Here is a 20,694-nt window from a genome sequence, read left to right on the forward strand (position 1 = left end):
TGCTGTCACAACAGTGTAAAATTTCCCTAAATTTCATAACCCGGCGTTACACTAAACTAGGTATCATATGCAAAAAATTAGCCATAGATTACATTCGTTAAATTTTTTTTGAAAAGGGTGTTAGTTGATAGGATTATAAAAGTCTTCGGTCCATTTATGTTGATTGATTGATTACAATATTTCTCTATTTAAAAAATAAAAAATTAATTTATTGCAGGTTGAATTTTTTTCTGTAAATTTATTATTGACTAATAAATTATATGCAAAAAATAAAATTTAATTGTTGAACACTTATTAAAATGAACAAATGAACTAATGGATGTACTAAAATTTGTTATGTTTTATGTATTTATAGAGGTATGGCTTTACTGTATTTGAAAATAATACATGAGAAATAAAAAAAATAAAAAGTAAATATTTACGTATGAATTATACTACATAAATCTAAAAAGTAATTAAATTTCAAATTTCTCAATTTATTAATTAGTATTCAAAATCACATCCGTGCCCAAACTCAAGGAGTAAAAAGGAGATTAAAAAAAAGACTTGTTGCCAATAAATCTTAATATTCGTTAATTAAAAAGTATATAAAAAAATATTTAGTAATACGGTATGACATTAATGGAAAGCAATGATGAGGAACGTGTTGGTTGGGTGCTTGGGTGAGTGATAGACAAATAGCCGTTGGGGCAACACCACGCCCATTTTCGTAAATAATTTTGACGCTGAAGGGCATTTGTTTTTCCCCTATATAAAAAAAGGCGATTCCTGAACGGCAAAGTTGCACCACAAGTCCACAACCTTTTATTCTCAAAACTGAAAACCACCGTTCCACGACTGGGACTTTTCCTATCCTCGGAAAGTGAAAGCGCTGTCCACCCTCACTCACACACACACACGCAGCCACCATAGCCATTTTTCCTATTTTTATTTTTAATGCATATTATTTTTTAGTTGTCTTGACACACATAAATAAACAAATATACTGAATAAATAAATAAAATTCCTTTCTTTTTTGAATAGAAATCCCAACCAAGCCAGCAGTTAAGTTTCGCGCACAAGAATCGAATCCAAGAGACAGAGTGTGTGAGAGAGAGAAAGAAGGAGATGGAACCGCCGTCGGCGACGGGAGATACCAACAAGATAGCGGTGAGGTCGTCGATTGTGGAGTCGATTAGGGGATGCGGCCTCTCCGGGATGCGGATTGACAAGGAAGACTTGAAGAAGCAACTTGCCATGCCGCAGTACCTCCGCTTCGCAATGCGTGACTCCATCCGCCTCCAGGACCCTGCCGCCGGCGAGTCCCGCTACCTCTCCCGCACCAACGACGACGACTCCTCCCCTCCCTCTTCTCCCATGGTCGTCTTTATCAATCCCAAAAGCGGTGGCCGCCACGGTCCCGCTCTCAAGGAGAGGCTCCAGCAACTCATCAGCGACGAACAGGTTCTTCTCTCTTCTTATTCTTCTCTTGCTTGCTTTTAGATGCTTCTCTGAATAAACCCGTCGGTGAACAGAGAAAATCATAGAGGGGGAAAAATCTGCTAAAAGTTGAAGATCTAGTAATAGAAGTACTGTTACAACTGAGACTGAATATGAGAAAGGAAGTTTCGTTTTCCATTTAGATTCCTTCATCATACTCTGTTGTGTTTTCGTTATTCGAGTTGCATCAATGAATTTTGTAGTGGTTAATTGATTCTTTCGATTTTCGCACCTGTTATCGTCTCTATAGTCCTGTTTGTGCTGCTGGTGTTTTTCCATGCATGATTGGTTGATGTTAGGTTGGTTCTATTTACATTGCAGGTTTTTGACCTATCAGATGTGAAGCCTCATGAGTTTGTACGGTATGGATTGGGTTGCCTGGAGATGTTGGCTGCTATTGGTGATACTTGTGCCAAAGAAACTCGTGAAAAAATCAGGGTTTTGGTATGTTGATAGGGATCTGTCTATAACAGGCGATATATTTCACATGGTTTAAATGCAGAGTGTATGATGACGTTGTTTTTTAGTTTTAATTTTCGGTGAACTGAATTAGTTGCATGAAGTGTTGCGACTATTTTTACCTCATAGTACCTGCTATAGTGCATGGCTCTCTTCTCACTATGCATACTTAATTCAGAAATTTGAGATATTATTCTAATTAGAGGAATTAGTGGTTCTTTTTTTTTCCTTCTGTATTAAAGCAGAAAAAAAATTCGTGTGATTTGCAAGAGATGTTTGGTTTTCAAATGGAAGATAAAATACAATGTGATTGTGTGATCTGGTGCTAGTCAGCCACCATGGCAATTGTGCATACCAAGTTTAGATATTAGTAAAATAGCAGTCACATAGGGTGGATCTCGATGATTGGGCAGGTTGCTGGAGGTGATGGTACTGTTGGCTGGGTATTAGGATGTCTCATAGAACTTCGCAATCAAGGTCGAGAGCCAGTTCCTCCCGTGGCTATCGTACCTCTTGGTACAGGAAATGACCTGTCTAGGAGTTTCCATTGGGTAAGCATTCATATGCTTGGAAATTATAGATTAATTGAATATTGGGTTTACTATGTTAATCAGTCTTTTGGATATTTATCAGGGTGGTTCATTTCCTTTTGCTTGGAAATCAGCTATTAAAAGAACTCTGCTCAAAGCTAGTATTGGACCAATTCATCGTTTGGATAGGTAAGCTGTAACTTTTTAAGCTCCGAGTTTCAAGTATGACATTATCATATTGTAGACTCTTTCAAGTAGTTCTCTGCAAATAAGTAATTTTATGAAGTGTGTCATAGTCTAATGCCTGGAGGTACTGGCCTGTGGGATTTATGTTCTGGCATTGCTATGATCGATTAGACTTGATTTGTAGTTTTGTACTTCTGTACTATATCAAGTTCTAGCTCATGTTATATGCACTTTGCATATTCTATCTTAAGATGGATGAACTAGAAAACATGCAGAAGTTTTTATTTTAAATGGAGAAATATTTATAGTTGGTTCTCTTTGCTATGAATTTCATATTTGAATTTGATTTATCTTTTTGTCCATTCAACACAGTTGGCGAGTTTCACTTTCAATGCCAGATGGCACACCTATGGACCCCCCACATTCTTTGAAACATACAGAAGATTTTACTATTGATCAGGTTTTGGCCGTGTTTTTGACACCATTCATTTATCTTAGCACCATGTTGCAAATTAGCTATGCTGCTTTTTGTAGTGGCAATGATACCTTGTGTACTAGGTAATTGGGTTGAAATGCATATGCTTCATGAATATTTAAGAAAGATAATATATTCTTTGGCAATGTAAGTTTTCATGATTAGATTATATGGTGTTTGTTTAGATGGCTTAACTAATATATCATGTTTTACTATACAATAATCATGAGATAGCTTTATAGCTTACTGTCCCTTTCATTAATATAAGTAGCCATTACAGGGTCTTTTTGGACGGTAGCTATGGTTGTTGTTGGTCCCTAAAATAGTTTCAAAAACATTATTTTCCCTCTAAAATTAATCTTTTATAGTTTCAGAACCAAAGTATGGTAGCTTCAGTGGTCACAGTGATATTGACCAAAAAAATTGTTTTCTGGCAAATAATTGGGTGAGGAACTGTTATGGTTTGTGCTTGAGGTATCTGAATAAGAAATCGTATGAATTGATCCATTATGGGATTAACTCTTATGTGTTCCTTTGGTACATTGCAACCGAAAAAGTAAGTGCAACGTTTAAAACTTCTGCAAATGAAATACTATGGGGCACTTCATCTTGTGCAATTCAAGAAAAATAGAAAATTTAGCGAGGGTGGAACGATGGAAGAGATTGACATCAGTTTTTTATGGTCATTTTTTTCAGAATTCCCTTGTCAGTCCCGAATGTTTGTTTCCATTAAACTTGCTCTGATGAATATTTCTGATTTTTTATTCAGTTATTTCTTCTCATTACCCCTTTTATTAACATAACTTATTAATTTTTTCTCCCCTGACTTCTAATATGAGTGACGTATCTTGTCTCTGTAGGGCATGGAAATTGAGGGAGAACTGCCCGAGAAAATGACAAGTTATGAAGGCGTGTTCTACAATTACTTCAGCATAGGTACTTTAATCTGTTCAACAGCAGTATCATCTGCTGACTGAAATGAATATTTGTGGAGTTGGTGTCATACTATCATCATGTACATTTTAATTAATTAGGTAATAGTTACGATTAATCAATGAGATTTGAGAATCAAGTCACTTCATGAGTATTACTGTATGTTAATTGGAACATTATGTTGTAGCCAAACTACTCTCTGCATGGTACTCAGATATTCTAGATTACTTTGGTGTTACTACACATGGTACACATGCAATATATATTTGGCTTTTGGTCCTACAACTTTTTGTGCAATAATGCCATCAGAAGTTAAAGCAGGATGTGACCTCATCATTGGGGTTGTCACACTGAAGTGAAATGAAAATGTCTTACCTGTGGATGTTTTGCTTTTCATCATCCGTCTGCATGTGCATGATAAAGAAACCTAAAATGCTATAAATTTCTTGGGATAGGACGTTGATTTAGGATAGAAAGCATTTTAGATGCCTCAATTGAATATCTAATTTATATTTGTGAGAAATTTTAGAATGTCTTGTTATATTTTACAGGAATGGATGCCCAAGTGGCTTATGGCTTCCATCATCTACGTAATGAAAAACCTTACATTGCAAGTGGTCCAATAACAAACAAGGTATTAACTTTTGAGCTGTTGGATGCTCTTTCTAATTAAGTATTATTGATTGTACAATTTTTTTAGCAAGAAATTAGTAATCTATATCTTTTCTTTTTTCCCCATTTGTATGTTGATGTTAACAGTCCAATGGCTACTTTGACTTGTCAAAATGATATAACAGATTTTACTCCATAAAAGATTTTAGAACCTTTTTTCACTTTTTTGTTTTTTTCCTGGTTGCAGATCATATACTCTGGTTATAGTTGCACCCAGGGCTGGTTCTTCACACCTTGCACAACTGATCCAGGTTTAAGGCAAGATACACCAACTACAACAATTTTTTCTTCTGATAAATTTAAAAGAAAAAAAGAAAAATCATGCAACAGCTTTTAAATATGAAACAAATATTTCTTTAGATAAGAGAATGATTATTTTACTAGTACTAGAATTGTCTCTTCTTTTCTTTTTGTAAAACAAACTAGGGTTTGAGTTGCCAAAAGGTTTTCAACTCTCAGAGTTTGTCTGTGCTATAATGTTGTAATCTTGTGTTCTATCCACCAAAACTAAAGAAGAAATAAGATGTTAGATACTTGCAGTTGAACAGTCATTCCAGTCTTCTAGAGTTCCAGTATGGTCAGTTTGACTTAAAACTTCTGGGTCTTCATGAGACTTGTGTCTTTGGATTTATGATGTTTGGGTGTAGTGCATTTCTTTTTATGGAGTTCAAAACTGCTGGATGATAGAATATATTTTCACTGATATTTTGAGATAAACTTCGATGAAAAATATTATATACACCAAAGTTTGTCTCCAAGTGGTAAAAGAAATGTTTTCTTTGCCATGTAGCATTATGTAATGTCATCTAAGGTAGATTTGGAGAAAATTTTAACGGAGAGAACTGTGGTTAAAAGAGGATCTGGAACAATTAGTGGGCTAGAATTTGTTGGACTCCTCATATGTATGTTCCTCTTTGAATTGCACTTTTTTTAAATGTATGTTTTTGCTTTAAGTAAACTATTTGATATATGGATGTTTCCTTAAATCCTTACGTCAGGGGTCTTAAAAACATTCTGCGGATGCATATCAGAAAGGTCAATTGCTCGGAGTGGGAGCAGGTTCCGATCCCTTCAAGGTGCATTTCTTCATATCCATACCTGTAGTATAATTTTTGCTAGTGCTTCCGAAATATTTTGAAATATCGTTGTGTTTCACCACATTTTAGTTGTTGCTACTCTGCATTTTTCCTCGTCGAAGTTCTGAACTCCCGTTTCAATTCATAGAATTCTAAATTATTTGAAGTACCAATCTCTCTTTGTAGTTTTTGGTTTGTTCATTTTGCATGATAAGGTTACATTATTTCCTTTCAGTGTAAGAGCAATAGTTGCCCTAAATCTTCATAGCTATGGAAGTGGAAGAGACCCATGGGGTAAACTCAAACCAGAATATTTGGAAAAGGTATTGTATTTGTGTTGCCTGGCACCTTAATATAAGGTTAAGTCATTAGGGTGTACAAATTTACATTGTCTCTTAGCCTTGTCATTGTTAGCAATGTGAATAATTCCTCCCTTACCACCACAAAAACAAGGGAAAAAAATCCCATCATATAAACCCATCTGATATTTTCATTTCCTGTACTTTGGTGATTATGTGTCAACACTCAACAGTGCTGTTCTGACCCATGTCTTAATATAAGCTTAATGAGAATGTTACTTGTGTTTTTTCAAAATTTAAGGGTCTTTTTCTTAAAAGGGCTTTTTTGTTGTTCTTCTAGAGAGGCTTTGTTGAAGCTGACGTTGCTGATGGCCTTTTGGAAATATTTGGTTTAAAGCAAGGGTGGCATGCATCATTTGTCATGGTTGAATTGATCTCTGCAAAGCACATTGCTCAGGTATTGCTATTTATTAATTCTTTCATGGTGAAGTTCAGGGGTACACCCGAATGCAAATGTGGGCAGACCACTATGTTGCGATTCTGAAAACCTCATGTTATGTTGCATTTGTGTTGACCTGACCACCTTCAGTTTCGTCTTGTACATTGCTAATAAAATATGTCAACCTGTTGATTTCTTTTCTTCCTTTGTTTTTGTTGTTGTTGATTTTTTTTTTTCAGGCAGCGGCTATTCGATTGGAAGTAAGAGGTGGGGAGTGGAAGAATTCCTATATGCAGATGGATGGAGAACCCTGGAAGCAGCCATTGAGCAGGGACTTCTCAACAGTCGTGGAAATAAAGAGAGAGCCTTTTCAGTCACTTATGGTCAGTGGTGAGTAACTATTCGATGTTTTAATGTTCCACTGCGGCAAGGATTCATGCTAGGATTGTGTATAACCATAGGTATTGGCTTGGTTCTCCATTACCCGGAAAATGTAAAATCGATGTTGTAAAAATCTTCCTCTTTGTTTCTTAAGAAATATAGTTTATTCATTAGTGTGGAGGAGAGTAGTTCTTTGGTAGTTTCCATTGCTGGGATTCATGTAAGACGTGTTATTATGTGCAAATCTTGGGCGATGGCACGCCATTATCTTGGTATGTATCAAAAGAGTTCTTTGACCGTGCGTATCACTTACATAATTGAAATATATACAATTACTCGATCATCAATACGTAGCTATAGCTTCTCATATTTTCGAATCTCGGCTTCTAAATATGAGTTATTCAATCCTTGGACCTTGTAGCATGTGCATTTTCGTATATGTAAAATAACCCTTTTATGACCAACTTGGGTTGGTCGAGTGGTCAGTTCACTCGTCGGCTTAAGCAAGTGTTATAGAGCCCAGATTCGCTTTTCTCTTCACAAATTTATTATGCTATAAAGTTTAATTTTATTTTCTATTTTTTTATCATTGCTTTTAATGTGGAAAAAAAAGAGTAAATAAGAGATCTGTACATAAAATTAGTACATATATAATATGGTTACGTGTATTTATGGTGTGTTTTGTGAAAAGATATGATAACATGCTCGCTGTCATTGTGCCCACACTTCTAATATGAAGAAATCGCTTGTACCATTGGAAATTGGAATTAACTGGTGCAAGGTTATAAAAGCTGAATAATTAATTATGATTTTGTACATTCATTTAAATTTATTAAAAATATAAATACTCTTAATCTATGTGTAGTAATCATAATTGGGCATTTAGATAGGATTAAAAGAACTAAATATGATGGATAATCTTGTGAGGCTTTCACTTTGTTTTATCATTATAATATTAACTGTTTTGTCAAAGAACTTTTTTTACCAATAAAAAAATAGTAATTAAGTATTACTTGAAAAAGTTGGTTTTCAATTATTATCTCAATAGTAAATAGTAAATGAATTTAATTTTTATGTACTATGCCAGACTGCGTTTGTTTCTAAGAAGAGGATAAGATAAGACAATTAGAACAAGACAAAAAAGAGAGATACAAAATTTTTTGTTCTTATATTTTGTTTGGTGATAAACTAGAATAAATTATAAAAATCTAATTTATTCTCTTTTTTTTTCATTTAAAAAATTTGAGTAGAAAAATATAATAATAAAAAGATATAATTATAAAAAATTAACAAGAATAATAAAAGAAAAAATAAAAAATAAGTTGTGTCTTTTGTTAGTATATTTGTGTTCTTTCTGTCAAGATGGACACAAAATACACTAATTCAGTGTCTCTGAATACAATGTCTAATGTCTCTGTCCATGTCTCATCTGTCAGACACAATTTTGTGTCTCTGTGTCCCTATCTCAATGTCCCGGAAAAGAACTTTACATAAATATTTAAATACATGAATTTGACTAAATGACGGTGTAAATGAAACTTATAGTATATCGTAAACATATCTATCATAATTACGTTAAAAATAAACAAAGGTGTCTCTATTGTCCCGTAACTTAATTATATTCAAGTTTTACACGATGATATATATATGATATAACCACTACTTGAAATATATAATACACATGATAAACTCCTCAATAATCTAATACTTTTCTGTTCTTTCACCATTCACAGAGCTGGTTGTCAAATAAAGAGTGACATAAAAAGAACTTCGCCTATGATTAAGTTAATACTTAATATACCATCTATACAACTGTGTCTAGAGCAAGATTAGACTTTGGAAACCTTGATGGACTTTCAGGAATGCTATTTGGTTCACTGATAGAACATATTTTATTCCCTTGCTTTGTAGAAACATCCATAGATTGTTTAGATTTTGCCCAACTAGGAGACATTAGAAGAAACTTTTGACTGTAGACTTTGGCTAGTGTTACGGGTTTTCTCCAGATGTTGCTTTCAGAAACCACCAAAGCTAAAAATGTGGCAATTCCTGTGATGATGAACAAGCCCGCAAAACTCTGTGAGTTAAGGCTAGGAGTACTATCTGATGATGTTGACGTTGATAACTGGTAAGAATCATCTTCGAAATCATAGTTACTGCTTCCAAAATACTTCATCTCAATCGGTTGCATAAAACTGTCATTCTGGGTAACGTTCAATATAGCTCTTGAAAAGTAAGATGTTAAGTTGGAGTTAATTGGAAACGCCTGAAAAAGAAAACACACATAGCAAAGCATGCAAAAAATGTGTCACAACTCAGAAACGAAATACACGTGCCTATAAAGTTGTTGATGGAAAGAGAAGAGAGAAAAAATGGAGATTAATTTACATACAAAGCCAAGCCCATCAGTACGATAGTGAGGCCCAACCATGTTATACTTGGAACCATATTTTTTGAGGAACATCTTGATGTATGGTATCTCCTCAAATATAACATCAACGCCGCCTTTTGGAGTTCCTTTGTCTAAAGCTTTCTGATAATCTTCCATTTTTGTCAGATTCTTTAGCCTTGATCTATCGAACTTGAATTTGTCAACCAGAACCTCAGATAGATAGGAATCCGTTGGGTACCCTATGTTGCTACCACCTGTTCTCAAATCATCAACACTTGGATAGCTTTGCTGCAATTGGTCCACGGTCAACATGGATGACAAGTTTGCCGTGTAGCTTTGCATCAACACAAATCCCAATATCAACCATACCACCAATACAAACTTGGAGCAATTCTTGCCTACTGATTCTCCTGCTCCAATATGTGAAATCAGTTCAATTTTTATTGTGTAGAATGAATTTTAAAAGAAGAATCTAATTTGAGAAAAACTCAAAACAGTCCTGACAATTATCTCGAAAGACAGCGAAGTCTCTGTGCTAAAAAAAAGTCAATGTTTTTTTTGGCATAGGGAGTCAGTGGCCGAATTGGATGTTTTTTTTTTTTTTAGGGGCATCGTTGTTCTTTCGAGGTAATTGTTAGGGACCGAATAGATATTCACTCATTTAATTTTGATGCACCTAAACTCTAATGAATTTTAAGAGAAAACTACTAAAATATAATTACTCTGAGGAAGGAAGAGTTGATCAATTGGAAGCCATAATATTGATATCCCTTTGAGTTGTTGGGGAGGTGGAGAACCATGTGCAGATTCTTCTTCATGACTATTATTATTATTATGAATGTTACGACGTTCCATGAATCGTATTGCAGCTCCTATAAAAGCACATACTAGAATGATGGACAACCATAGATCCCAACTAAATGGCCGCAGAAATATCCACATGTTTAGACCGCGGCCGCCATATCCAACTCGCACCAGCATCCTCACACCTGACTCTGCATATGGTAACGTGAAATCCACATACCTTGTTCTCTCAGCTACAATTGATACGTCTCCCACCACCGCATCATACTTTAATTCATTTACATTAATAAACAAAACTAATAAGATTATTTTCTCAGGTGCAATTTATCTTTACGTGAAATTATTAGTTGAAAACTGATAATTCTCAACTAATAACTTCACATAAAAGATAATTATACGTGAATTTTTTTTTATTTTTTTTATAGCTAGTAACCATTACTAACCTGGTGTTTAAAAACCTGTTGAACAAGCTTGTCATAAGAGCCAGCACTTTGTCCTGTTTCATTTTTGATGAATGGTCGAAAATCGTAAGAGACATTGAAATGGGAGTAGCGTTTGATATAGTCAACCGTGGCAGAAAAGATATCAATGGAGTAGCCACTGACGTGGACCAATTGGAGTGTTGTAGGATCCAGCTTGGCTTCCACGAATTCAGTGAAACCAGTTTTAAAGGGTATCCCAATGATCAATTTCTTTCCTCCTAGGAGTGGTAGTGGTTGAACAGAAGAGTCAACACTTTCAAACTCAGCAACTGTTATTATGACCATAAGATACCAAGATTGAATAATAATGCAGGCAAAGTAATTTATCTTTCCCATGTTTAGAGTGAGAAATGTGTATGGACACTATGGCCTTGGTTACGTCTTGCTTATTATATAGTATCAATATGGTACGGTATATTACATTACTAAAAAACACAATAAGCATTACAAAGAAATTACTCATACACATTTGTGACCGGGACAAGATTCGTGTACTGCTGACCCCACATCGAATATCCCAGTGCGTATCGTATGCGTTAAGGTTTCTAAAAGGAAAAGTATGAGGAGCCAATGGAATATTTGTATAATGGAAGTTTAGAGAGTATTAGAGATATAATCATTAGTGTTACCTTTTCTCATCAGTTGAAATTTTTTGGATGAGTGGTATCATGCATGGTATTAGAGATCTAGATCCGAAAGGTCAAACCTTGATGAACTCCAAAATCAGTTTAAATTTTTAGGAAGATGTTTATTATCGCTAGTACTCGGATGATTATTCTAGATAGTATGAAAGATGTTCATTTTGTAACTCAATAGCCTATTGTGATAATTAATTAAGTCAACTTGCACATTATATTTACTGCCTTAGTAAAAAGCTAGAAGAAGATACTATAATTGCATGTCAATTAGCTTTATAACTCATGTTGAAAAGTCAACAATAATTATCGACTAGCACAGCAAATTACATTTACCGCCACTTAGCGTTGTTTTTTTATTTTTTCTCTGAGACTTAATGTTGTTTGTTAGTTATTAATATTTAATAGACGAGTTGATTATTTACTTATTTAGCCATTAGTAACCTATAAATCTTTTCACCGCCATTACTAGCTACCACGCACCTTCTTTAATTTTTTTTTCTCCGCAAGACATTGGTTGTAATTAATAAATTTAGAGAACTAATAAAAAATAGTTAAGAGGTCTGCTACAAGTCTTTTTACCTTACAAGTCTTACAAGTTGGCACAAGTCTAACAGAAAACACGCATCACACTTCCACATTTAAGAGTAAATAAATGCACGTTATTCAACCACTTCTTGTTTCCAAAGCGCGCTACTCACCATGCATTATAAATGATTCTTCTTCTTCTTCCGTGAAAACGAGTTTCTTACTAAATTTGAAGATAATGAAACTTCAGAAATACACTCAAACGATTACAGAAATACACTCAAACGATTACCAAAATACATCCAAAGGATTACAGAAATACACCCAAACAGTTACAGAAATTCACCCAAAGGATTACAAAAACTACACCCAAAGGATTTAAGAAATACACCCAAAATTCGTTGAAGTACACCTTATGCATAATTCATAACTCTTTCTCTTTCTCCTCCTCATCTTCTGCTACTTCTTCTTCTTCAAAAACGATTTCAGAGTTTGATGTCAAAAAATAATGGAAATCGATAATAACGAAGAAAGAAAACAGAGAGAAAAGCACGTAAATGAAAAAGGAGAAAGAGAAGGTAAAAAATGAAATAAAATAAGAAGAAGAAGAAGAGAAAGATGAACGTGCAGCAAGAAGAAGAAGAAGGTGCAGTAAAAACGTGCAGTAACGGTTAAAGAATGAGAAAGAGAAGGCAAGAAACGAAAAGAAAAGAAAAAGAAGAAGAGGAAGAGAAAGAAGAACGTGCAGCAAGAAGAAGAAGAAGGTGCAGTGAAAACGTGCAGTAATGATTGAAGAAAGAGAAAGAGAAGTCAAGAAACGAAAGAAAAGAAAAAGAAGAAGAAGAGGAGAAAGAAGAACATACGCAAAAAGAAAAAAATGTGCACTTATAAAGACTTTATAAAAAAACGCTTATATGCGGAGAATTTCTAATGGAAAAGTATATGGAACCAAAAGGTTACCGGCCAAAAACTAAACAAAATCACATTAATTTATATTAATAATTAATTTTAAATTTTTTAAATTCAAAATTTAAAATTGATTAAGTAAACCTAATTAAAACCTATAAAAACCTTCCTCTTTTCTCTCACATTAACCTACCCACCTCCAACAATCACACACAGACCCCTCTCTTTCTCTCACCGTCAGACCTTCTCCGCCTCCCCACCGCGACCCACTCCTCTTTTATCACCGACATCTGATTCGTCGGATTCGCCACCGTCGACAAGAATCCATACTCAACACGTGGATTAGACAAGTTTTGGAAACTTCTAGCTGAACTCGATGAGAGAAGGAAGAAGGTTTATTCCAAGTCGTTCGATTTGCGTATTCCAACAATGATGATTTCGTCCCCATCGTTATTATGATATTGATTTTGGTGTTCTTGACGGTGTTTGGTAGATCGGTGGCGACACTTTGTACGTGTGTTTTGTGGTATGTAATTCTAGTGATGAGTGATACCTCTTTTTCTTCTTCTTCAAGTTCAAAGCCAATAAGAAAAACTGTGAGGAATACAAATAAAAAGGAATATGTGAGAGGGTTGAGTGAAAAGAAGATGGTGGTGATGAACGAGGGTTTAAATTCTCCATCAAAGGACAATGGTTCATCGAAACAAGGCACGGTAGCAGCATCGTCAAGATGTTACTCTTTGCGTTTTGGGATATTATGTGCCGTTTTGATGATTAAAGAGACGGTAAATTACATAATTACAGAAATAAAAAAAAAACATTCATTTAATATGAAAAAAAAACATCCTAATACTTAACAAAAGAAACATCCAATTATATTTTAGTAAAAATAATTAAATATCTATAAAACTTAAAAAAAATGAAATTCTTAAAGAAATAGAGATATTCACATTTGCAATACAAAAAAAATTCGAAAAATATATAAAAGAACATCCATTTAGTATAAAAAAAAAATATTCTGATATTTAGCAGAAGAAACATCCATATTTATTAACTCGTAGAGATTTTGAATTCACCAAAAGTATTTTGGCTGATTTTTGGCTAATACCCTTTTGTTCCTAGCATTGCTCATTTCTAATTAGTTAATATTCACTCAATATATTGGATATGTAATGTAAGTTCCTGCCTCAACAATTAAGGTTATTGTAGTGTGCTGACTGCTGACCATTTCCTCATCACATAGGGAGATTTGTTCAACCGCTAATTGTTTGAACACTTGTGAAGTTTATTCCGAGCAGGCTGTCAACAGTTTTATTTTCTACAAGTCAATGCATTATATATAAAACTAAAAAATACTCAAGAATTTATCTAAATTTATTATTTTTTATCATTATTTTTAAATATTAACTTAATTCTTTTAATTTAATAATTTAACAACGTAGAGACACCTAAAAAAAAATAATTTAACAACGTATTTTTAACTATATTTTTAAATATTAATAATTAATTATTAACAAAAAATAATAAATTTTGCTCACTGTCTAGTATTCTTTCTATATTTTACTAACGTTAATTTTCTTTAATTTGTCAATGAATAATAGCTCAAATGGCATAGTCTCCCCATACTCAATTAAGAGGTTGCGAGTTCCTTTAATTTGCTTGACTCAACAGCGCCGTTATCCTAACAACCAACAAGGTCATTTCTTATATTTGAACTGAGAATCAAAACAACGTAGTCAATGCATGTAATATATAATCAGGTTGATGATCGTAATTTGAATTTTAAACTAAAGTTTCCTAATCGAGAATATAGGTATATTCTTGTCACATAGAATGAATATCTTGAGAAAAGCCTAATGGTTAAATTAAATCTACCTATTTAGTTAAGAGAAAAGAAATAAGAAATATATTACTAATTTAAGTTTCTTTTGTACGTTTGTCTCCTCATTACATACATCAACGGCAATGGCTTAGCCGCTTTGGAATACGGTTATGGTGTCTAAAAATATTTGTCTAATTTATTAAAAAAAATTAAAAGTTAATATTTAATTTTAAAAATATAAAAATAAATAATTATTAAATATTTAAAGATTATCATAAAAAATAAATTAGACAAAAATTAAGAATTAAATTATAGGCACCATAAAATTTAATTTCTGAGTGTTCTCATGGCCAGAATAAAATAAGAGTAGTGCTAAGAAGTCAATGGCCTAAGTGTATAATGTGTACAATGGGCTAAATCTTTGGTTTATGAATTAAATGAACATCACCTATACTATGCAGAATAAGCATCCAGATTCCAGGGATAACCATCCGGATACCAGGAATAATAAACATCACATGTTATAAAAAGCTAATTTTGGGTTCACCAAGGTTCGAACCCTTGACCTTCCGGATCTAGAATTCTTATACCATGTCCCGAAACCACTCATCCCAAAAACATAACTTGAGAAGATAATGTAACACTAATAATAATATCTCTAATACTTTCCAAACCTTCATTGTACACATTGTACGCTTAGCTCATTGGCTCCCTATACTTTCTCATAAAATAAACAAAATAATGTGGATTCCATCAATCCATTGTTCAAGTTTATGCATAAAACAACAAGGAGTACGTACGTTATTATGGCTCTATGTGACAAAAGATAAGAAAACGCGTATTCTGGAGAAACGCGTGTACGATTTCTTGAAAGAATGAATAGTGCCAAATAAGCTTTCAAATATTGGAATGCGTCTGGCTAGGAAAAAAAAATCAAAGAATCTTTCAAAATAAAGAGAAAATTATTATTGTTTTGTTTGCTCTTTTAGTTGTGTTGAGCTCCTTATTTTAAAAAAAATAAATAGTGGAGAACTTTCTTCATATCTATAACGAGAACTAAGTTTCTTCAATTCCTTAGCTTCCAATGGAGTCAAAGTTTTCAAGCCTAGCTAATTATTCTGATTATGTATAACGTTCATAACTTCATATATAAAGCGAGTCTTTATCGACTTTTCGACGAAAAAGGGAGTGGAAAACCATGGTGGAAGAAATTAAAATAATCAAACCAACTGGATCTAGTCATTTTCACTTAACTAGGCCAATTGAGAATATTCTTACACATTCAAATCATATCAAATTAAACCGTATTTTTTAAAAAGAAAAAAAAAATAGAAATCAACTTTTTTTCAATTAACAATTAGTTAGTATAGTTTTTAAATTTTTAAATCTTGATTCATCTATTACAGGTAGTTGATTGTTAGTTAGTTAAAGAAATATTGAATTCTTAGCAAAACGACTCTAAAGAGATAGATATATGAGATTTCACTAAATATACTGAATATTGATTTACTAAATTAATTAAATTATGTATCATTTTTAAACTTTTTTTTACTTATGTTCTGTACATAATGTCAAGCATAAAAGAAAAGTTAAAAAAAAAAAATCATTTTAAGATTCATCAGCAAAGCTATTTTGAGAAACAATTTTATAATCAATTTTAATTTTGAGTTTTTTAATTACCCTCCAAATTAATTACTAAAATAAATTAGTATTTGAATTAATATATGATGGTAATCAGTGGCCAAGAAAAGAGAGGGTTGAATCTTAGCTCTTTTTTGCTCAATATTAATTTCTACTTTTTCAAAGGAACTTCAGGAGATATTTTTGTTTTTGTCTCATAACAAGTCAAGAGACATTTTTTTTTGTTTCGTAACGGGTTATGAGATATTTTTTATTTTTGTCTCCAACGCAACAAAAACAGAATAAGAGTAAAAGAGAAAGAGAGAATCACACCCAAATGTATCCTGATTCAACTATAATCCAGTCTCCATCACAACAGTGACGAAATTTCAGTATAATCATTAGATTACAAACATCAATTCTTCCCTAGAATCTACCCAATTCTATTTGAGACAAATCCATATTTTATCCCCAAATCTGAATTTGACTTGGACTCTTACCAAGCTTTCAACCGCAAAGTACTAACCCAACTTACAAGGGAATTTCCACAGGATCATGAAACACAACATACAGATGTACAAAGAAACTCTGAGACATCTATGACTTTTTCTTTAATTTTTCTCTCTGCATTTTTCCTCTCACTGGCTTTTTCTTATAAACCTCACCATGTTTGTCTTTTACCATGAGACTCAGACAGACAAAACTAAAGAAAAGAAAACAAAATGAAACTCATTGAAGGAGAAGAACTTTGTTAGCTTAGGGTAGCTATGAGAACTCTGTGCTTTTTCTTCTTGATCTCAACCCTTGGCCGTTCACCCTTATTATAGAAGGGGAGGCTTTCAAGGTTGAAACCGGTTCAACCAAGCACCTTCTTCTCCAACCCAGAGACAACAGCGGTTCGGACAGAGAGACGAGAGAGGAAAAGCCAAAATCAAACCAACATGCATGTACCTCTCTCAACCCTTCTCATCAAGTTCCTTCACTCTAAGCCCTTAATCTTGACTTTGGCTCCAAGAAAGAACTCGGACCCTTGATGAACCTCTGACCTTGGACAGCTCCTTGCTTTCCATTTCTGCTTCTTCCTATGTGTAGCTCGGCGGCTACCTTCTTTCTCTGATGAACAAAAATGGAAGTGAGCTTTTGCAACTGAGATCTTTCTCTCTAATAGAGGTGGATTGCTTCTATTTTTGACAAGGAAAATCTTGAAACTCTTCTTCAAAATCTTGCCTTCAATGACAAAGATCTAGCCATGCTTCGAATCTTCTTTTTTCAAAAGCCATCGTCAACCTAGCCTTTTCTTCTTTCATAACTTCACTGTTACTTTCTTTAATAACTTGTATTTTCTTTTTTTTTTTTTATTGAAGTGACCGAATGAAAAGAAATAGAAGAGACAAAGTTTTCAATGTACAATTAAATGAAATTGAATTGTGAGTTTTAGTTACCAAGAAAAGAAATCAATTAAAATGTAATTTGAATTCCATTAACCAATAGAGTAGGTAACCGAAGAGTGCATCATCAAATTGGACCTCTTTTGTTTTGTGATCACCGTATGACTTTCTTGGATCACTTTCTTCATCATTTTATTTTATCAAATTGGGCTTGAGATTTGAGCTTATCTCCTATTCAAGTTTCAGCAACTTGAGTGATCTGATTTGACACAAAACAAATTAATTCATTTATCAATTTGGGTTTATATAACTTTGGCCCAATAAAAAACTCTTTTTATTTCTTGCATACTAACACACACATCAACCAAACAATTTGAAACAAATAATGATTTAACAATTTTCTAATTAATATTTTAATAATGTTTGATTATCATAATAATTCAAGTTTTTCAAACTCAACAATATTAGTTACTTTTTTAATATATCTCTAAACAACATTTAAAAAACTAGTATATAAATTTTGATATAAATAGTCACCAGAGTTTGAATACTATTGTTAATAAGTATACAAAAATTTTAGAAAGTCAACAATGTTTTGCGAATAGTTAATTAACATATCAAACTTTGGATATTTTATCAGTTTTTACATATAATATACATCAGTAAAATTTACATAAACCTACATCAATCAAATATAGTACTTGTACACAACACACATTGAAAACAAAATGTAAATATATAAATCATTATATTTTACAAAAATGGTTGGTCATGTAACTAGACTTAATTTTGCAATTAACCAAGGAGTGATGGAATGTATGCAGTAATGTTAAACGGATTCCGTTGTATGTGTTGAAGAATCTGTTAAAAATAAATTTGATGGTTAGAATTCAAGAATGAATAGAAACCATAGTTTGAATAAATTATCTATATTTAGTTTTAATTTAAACCATTTGTTTATTAGAATGTATTAAATTTAGGTGTCAAAGAAATGTATAAATACGTATGTAATAATCATTTTAAAATAACAACACACAAATACATTCAATACATACATTCCTCTTAATTTTATATTCTTCGTGTGTGTGCCTTGTTCTTTTATTTTTCAACAAAGTGGTATCAGAGCCACTTATAAAATGTCTTCGTCAAAAGGAACTACCTTATCTTTTCAATACCCACAATTATCTAAGCTCAACTATGACAATTAGGCAGCCCGAATGAAAGCAATTCTCGGTGCTCAAGGAGTGTGGGAGATGGTTGAGAAAGGTTATGTAGAACCAGAAAATGTGGAGAAGCTAACAGAAGCTCAGAAGGAAGAATTAGAAAATAAAAGAAAGAAAGATCAATGTGCACTTACTATCATTCATCAAGACTTGAATGATGATATGTTTGAGAAAATTGCTGATATAACCAACGCAAAGAAAGCTTGGGATACTCTTCAAAATTCCGTCATAGGAGTTGAAAAGGTGAAGAAGGTTTGTCTTCAAACTCTAAGGGCTGAGTTTGAGTCTCTAATGATGAAAGAGACTGAATCCATTTCGGATTATTTCACCAAAGTTTTGACAGTAGTACACCAAATGAAAAGGCTTGGAGAAAAATTAGAAGATGTTCGTGTTGTTGAAAAAATCCTTCGTTCTCTAAACTCAAAATTTAACCATGTGGTGGTAGCCATTGAGGAGTCTAAAGACTTGGATACTATGTCCATTGATAAGTTGAATGGTTCCTTACGGACCCATGAAGAAAGAATGGATAAAGGCAAGCAAGAACGTGTGGAGCATGTCTTGTAGGCAAAATTTTCGTGGAATGCTAGAGGAGAAACCAACGAAAATGGAAGACAAGGACGAGGTCGAGGCCATGGACGAGGACGAGGACGTGGTTACGGAAGAGGAAGAGATGAGAAAAATTATTCTCAAGAGAAAAGAAATCAAAATTTTTCTCGAGGTCGTGGAAGAGGAAGAACAGTTGACAAAAGACACATTGAATGCTATTCATGTGGAAAGGATGGACATTATTCTTGGGAGTGTCAGACATCCAAAGAAGAAGAAAATAAACTTGTTGTGCACAGTGAAGATGTTGAAGAACCAACATTATTCCTTACGCTCAAGGAAGATCAAAATTCTGAAGATAGTACGTGGTATCTTGACAATGGAGCTAGCAACCATATGACAGGTGATAGGAGTAAATTTGTAGCACTCGACACCAACGTAAAAGGACACGTACGTTTTGGCGATGAATCAAAAGTAGAGATTAATGGCAAAGGGACGATTCTATTCGAGCTGAAGAATGGAAGTCATAAGATTCTTTCTAATGTTTATTACATCCCAAAGATGAAGAATAATATCTTGAGTATTGGGCAACTTATGGAGAATGGTTGCAAGATAGTCATGGAAGATCGCTATCTTTGGCTTAGAGATAAAAATGGAAATCTTATTGCTAAGGTTTCTATGACAAGAAATCGTATGTTTTTGTTAAACATGAGAAGCGGTGGAGCTATATGTTTGAAGTCATGTATTGAAGATCCACCATGAATTTGGCATATGAGATATGGACATTTAAATTTTGGTGGGCTCAAAGAATTGGGAACAAAGAAGATGGTTAAAGGAATTCCAACAATTGATCATCCTCATCAGTTATGTGAAGCTTGCTTACTTGGAAAACATTCAAGAAAGAGTTTTCCAAAGCAGTCCAAATCAAGAGCTACCAAGCCACTTCAACTTATCCACGTGGATGTTTGTGGACCTATCAAGCCTTTGTCACTTGGTAAGAGCGCCTATTTTTTGCTTTTCATTGATGATTATTCAAGAAAAACATGGGTTTATTTCTTGAAGCAAAAGAGCGAAGCATTTGAAGCATTCAAGAAGTTTAAAGCCCTCGTTGAAAAAGAATGTGGCTATGATATAAAAGCTCTTAGAACTGACAGAGGTGGAGAATTCACTTCAAATAAATTTAAGATGTTTTGTGAAAATCATGGTATTCGACGTCCCCTAACTGTTCCTAGATCGCCTCAACAAAATGGAGTTGCTGAAAGAAAGAATAGGACAATTCTAAATATGGCAAGAACGATGTTAAAAAGTAAGTCATTACCAAAAGAGTTATGGGGAGAAGCAGTTGCATGTGCGGTTTATCTCTCAAACCGCTCACCTACCAAGAGTTTGAGAGATATAACACCTCAAGAAGCATGGAGTGGT

General features: G+C 33.5%; 3 protein-coding genes across 3 annotated transcripts; 2 read left to right on the plus strand and 1 right to left on the minus strand.

Annotated features, from left to right (window-relative positions):
• Positions 1-703: 703 nt before the first annotated feature.
• Positions 704-7,276, plus strand: LOC112723512 (diacylglycerol kinase 7). The gene is made up of 12 exons (XM_025774907.3): positions 704-1,443; positions 1,801-1,923; positions 2,352-2,489; positions 2,572-2,657; positions 3,027-3,114; positions 3,990-4,065; positions 4,614-4,696; positions 4,922-4,992; positions 5,733-5,810; positions 6,046-6,133; positions 6,450-6,566; positions 6,788-7,276. Exons 1-12 carry the CDS (start codon positions 1,108-1,110, stop codon positions 6,944-6,946), a joined length of 1,443 nt encoding a protein of 480 aa, XP_025630692.1. The 5' UTR covers positions 704-1,107; the 3' UTR covers positions 6,947-7,276.
• Positions 7,277-8,513: 1,237 nt separating this feature from the next.
• On the minus strand, positions 8,514-10,963 carry LOC112723514 (glutamate receptor 2.7-like). Its single transcript, XM_025774908.3, has 4 exons — positions 10,569-10,963; positions 10,044-10,392; positions 9,322-9,731; positions 8,514-9,195 (listed from the first exon to the last, which is right to left on the minus strand). Exons 1-4 carry the CDS (start codon positions 10,941-10,943, stop codon positions 8,734-8,736), a joined length of 1,596 nt encoding a protein of 531 aa, XP_025630693.1. The 5' UTR covers positions 10,944-10,963; the 3' UTR covers positions 8,514-8,733.
• A 7,760-nt stretch (positions 10,964-18,723) lies between these two features.
• Positions 18,724-19,293, plus strand: LOC112722152 (uncharacterized). Its single transcript, XM_025773122.1, has one exon. It carries the CDS (start codon positions 18,724-18,726, stop codon positions 19,291-19,293), a length of 570 nt encoding a protein of 189 aa, XP_025628907.1.
• The last annotated feature ends 1,401 nt before the right edge of the window (positions 19,294-20,694 follow it).

This window comes from Arachis hypogaea, chromosome 11 (genome assembly GCF_003086295.3).
Source record: "Arachis hypogaea cultivar Tifrunner chromosome 11, arahy.Tifrunner.gnm2.J5K5, whole genome shotgun sequence".
NCBI classification, from domain to species: domain Eukaryota; kingdom Viridiplantae; phylum Streptophyta; class Magnoliopsida; order Fabales; family Fabaceae; genus Arachis; species Arachis hypogaea.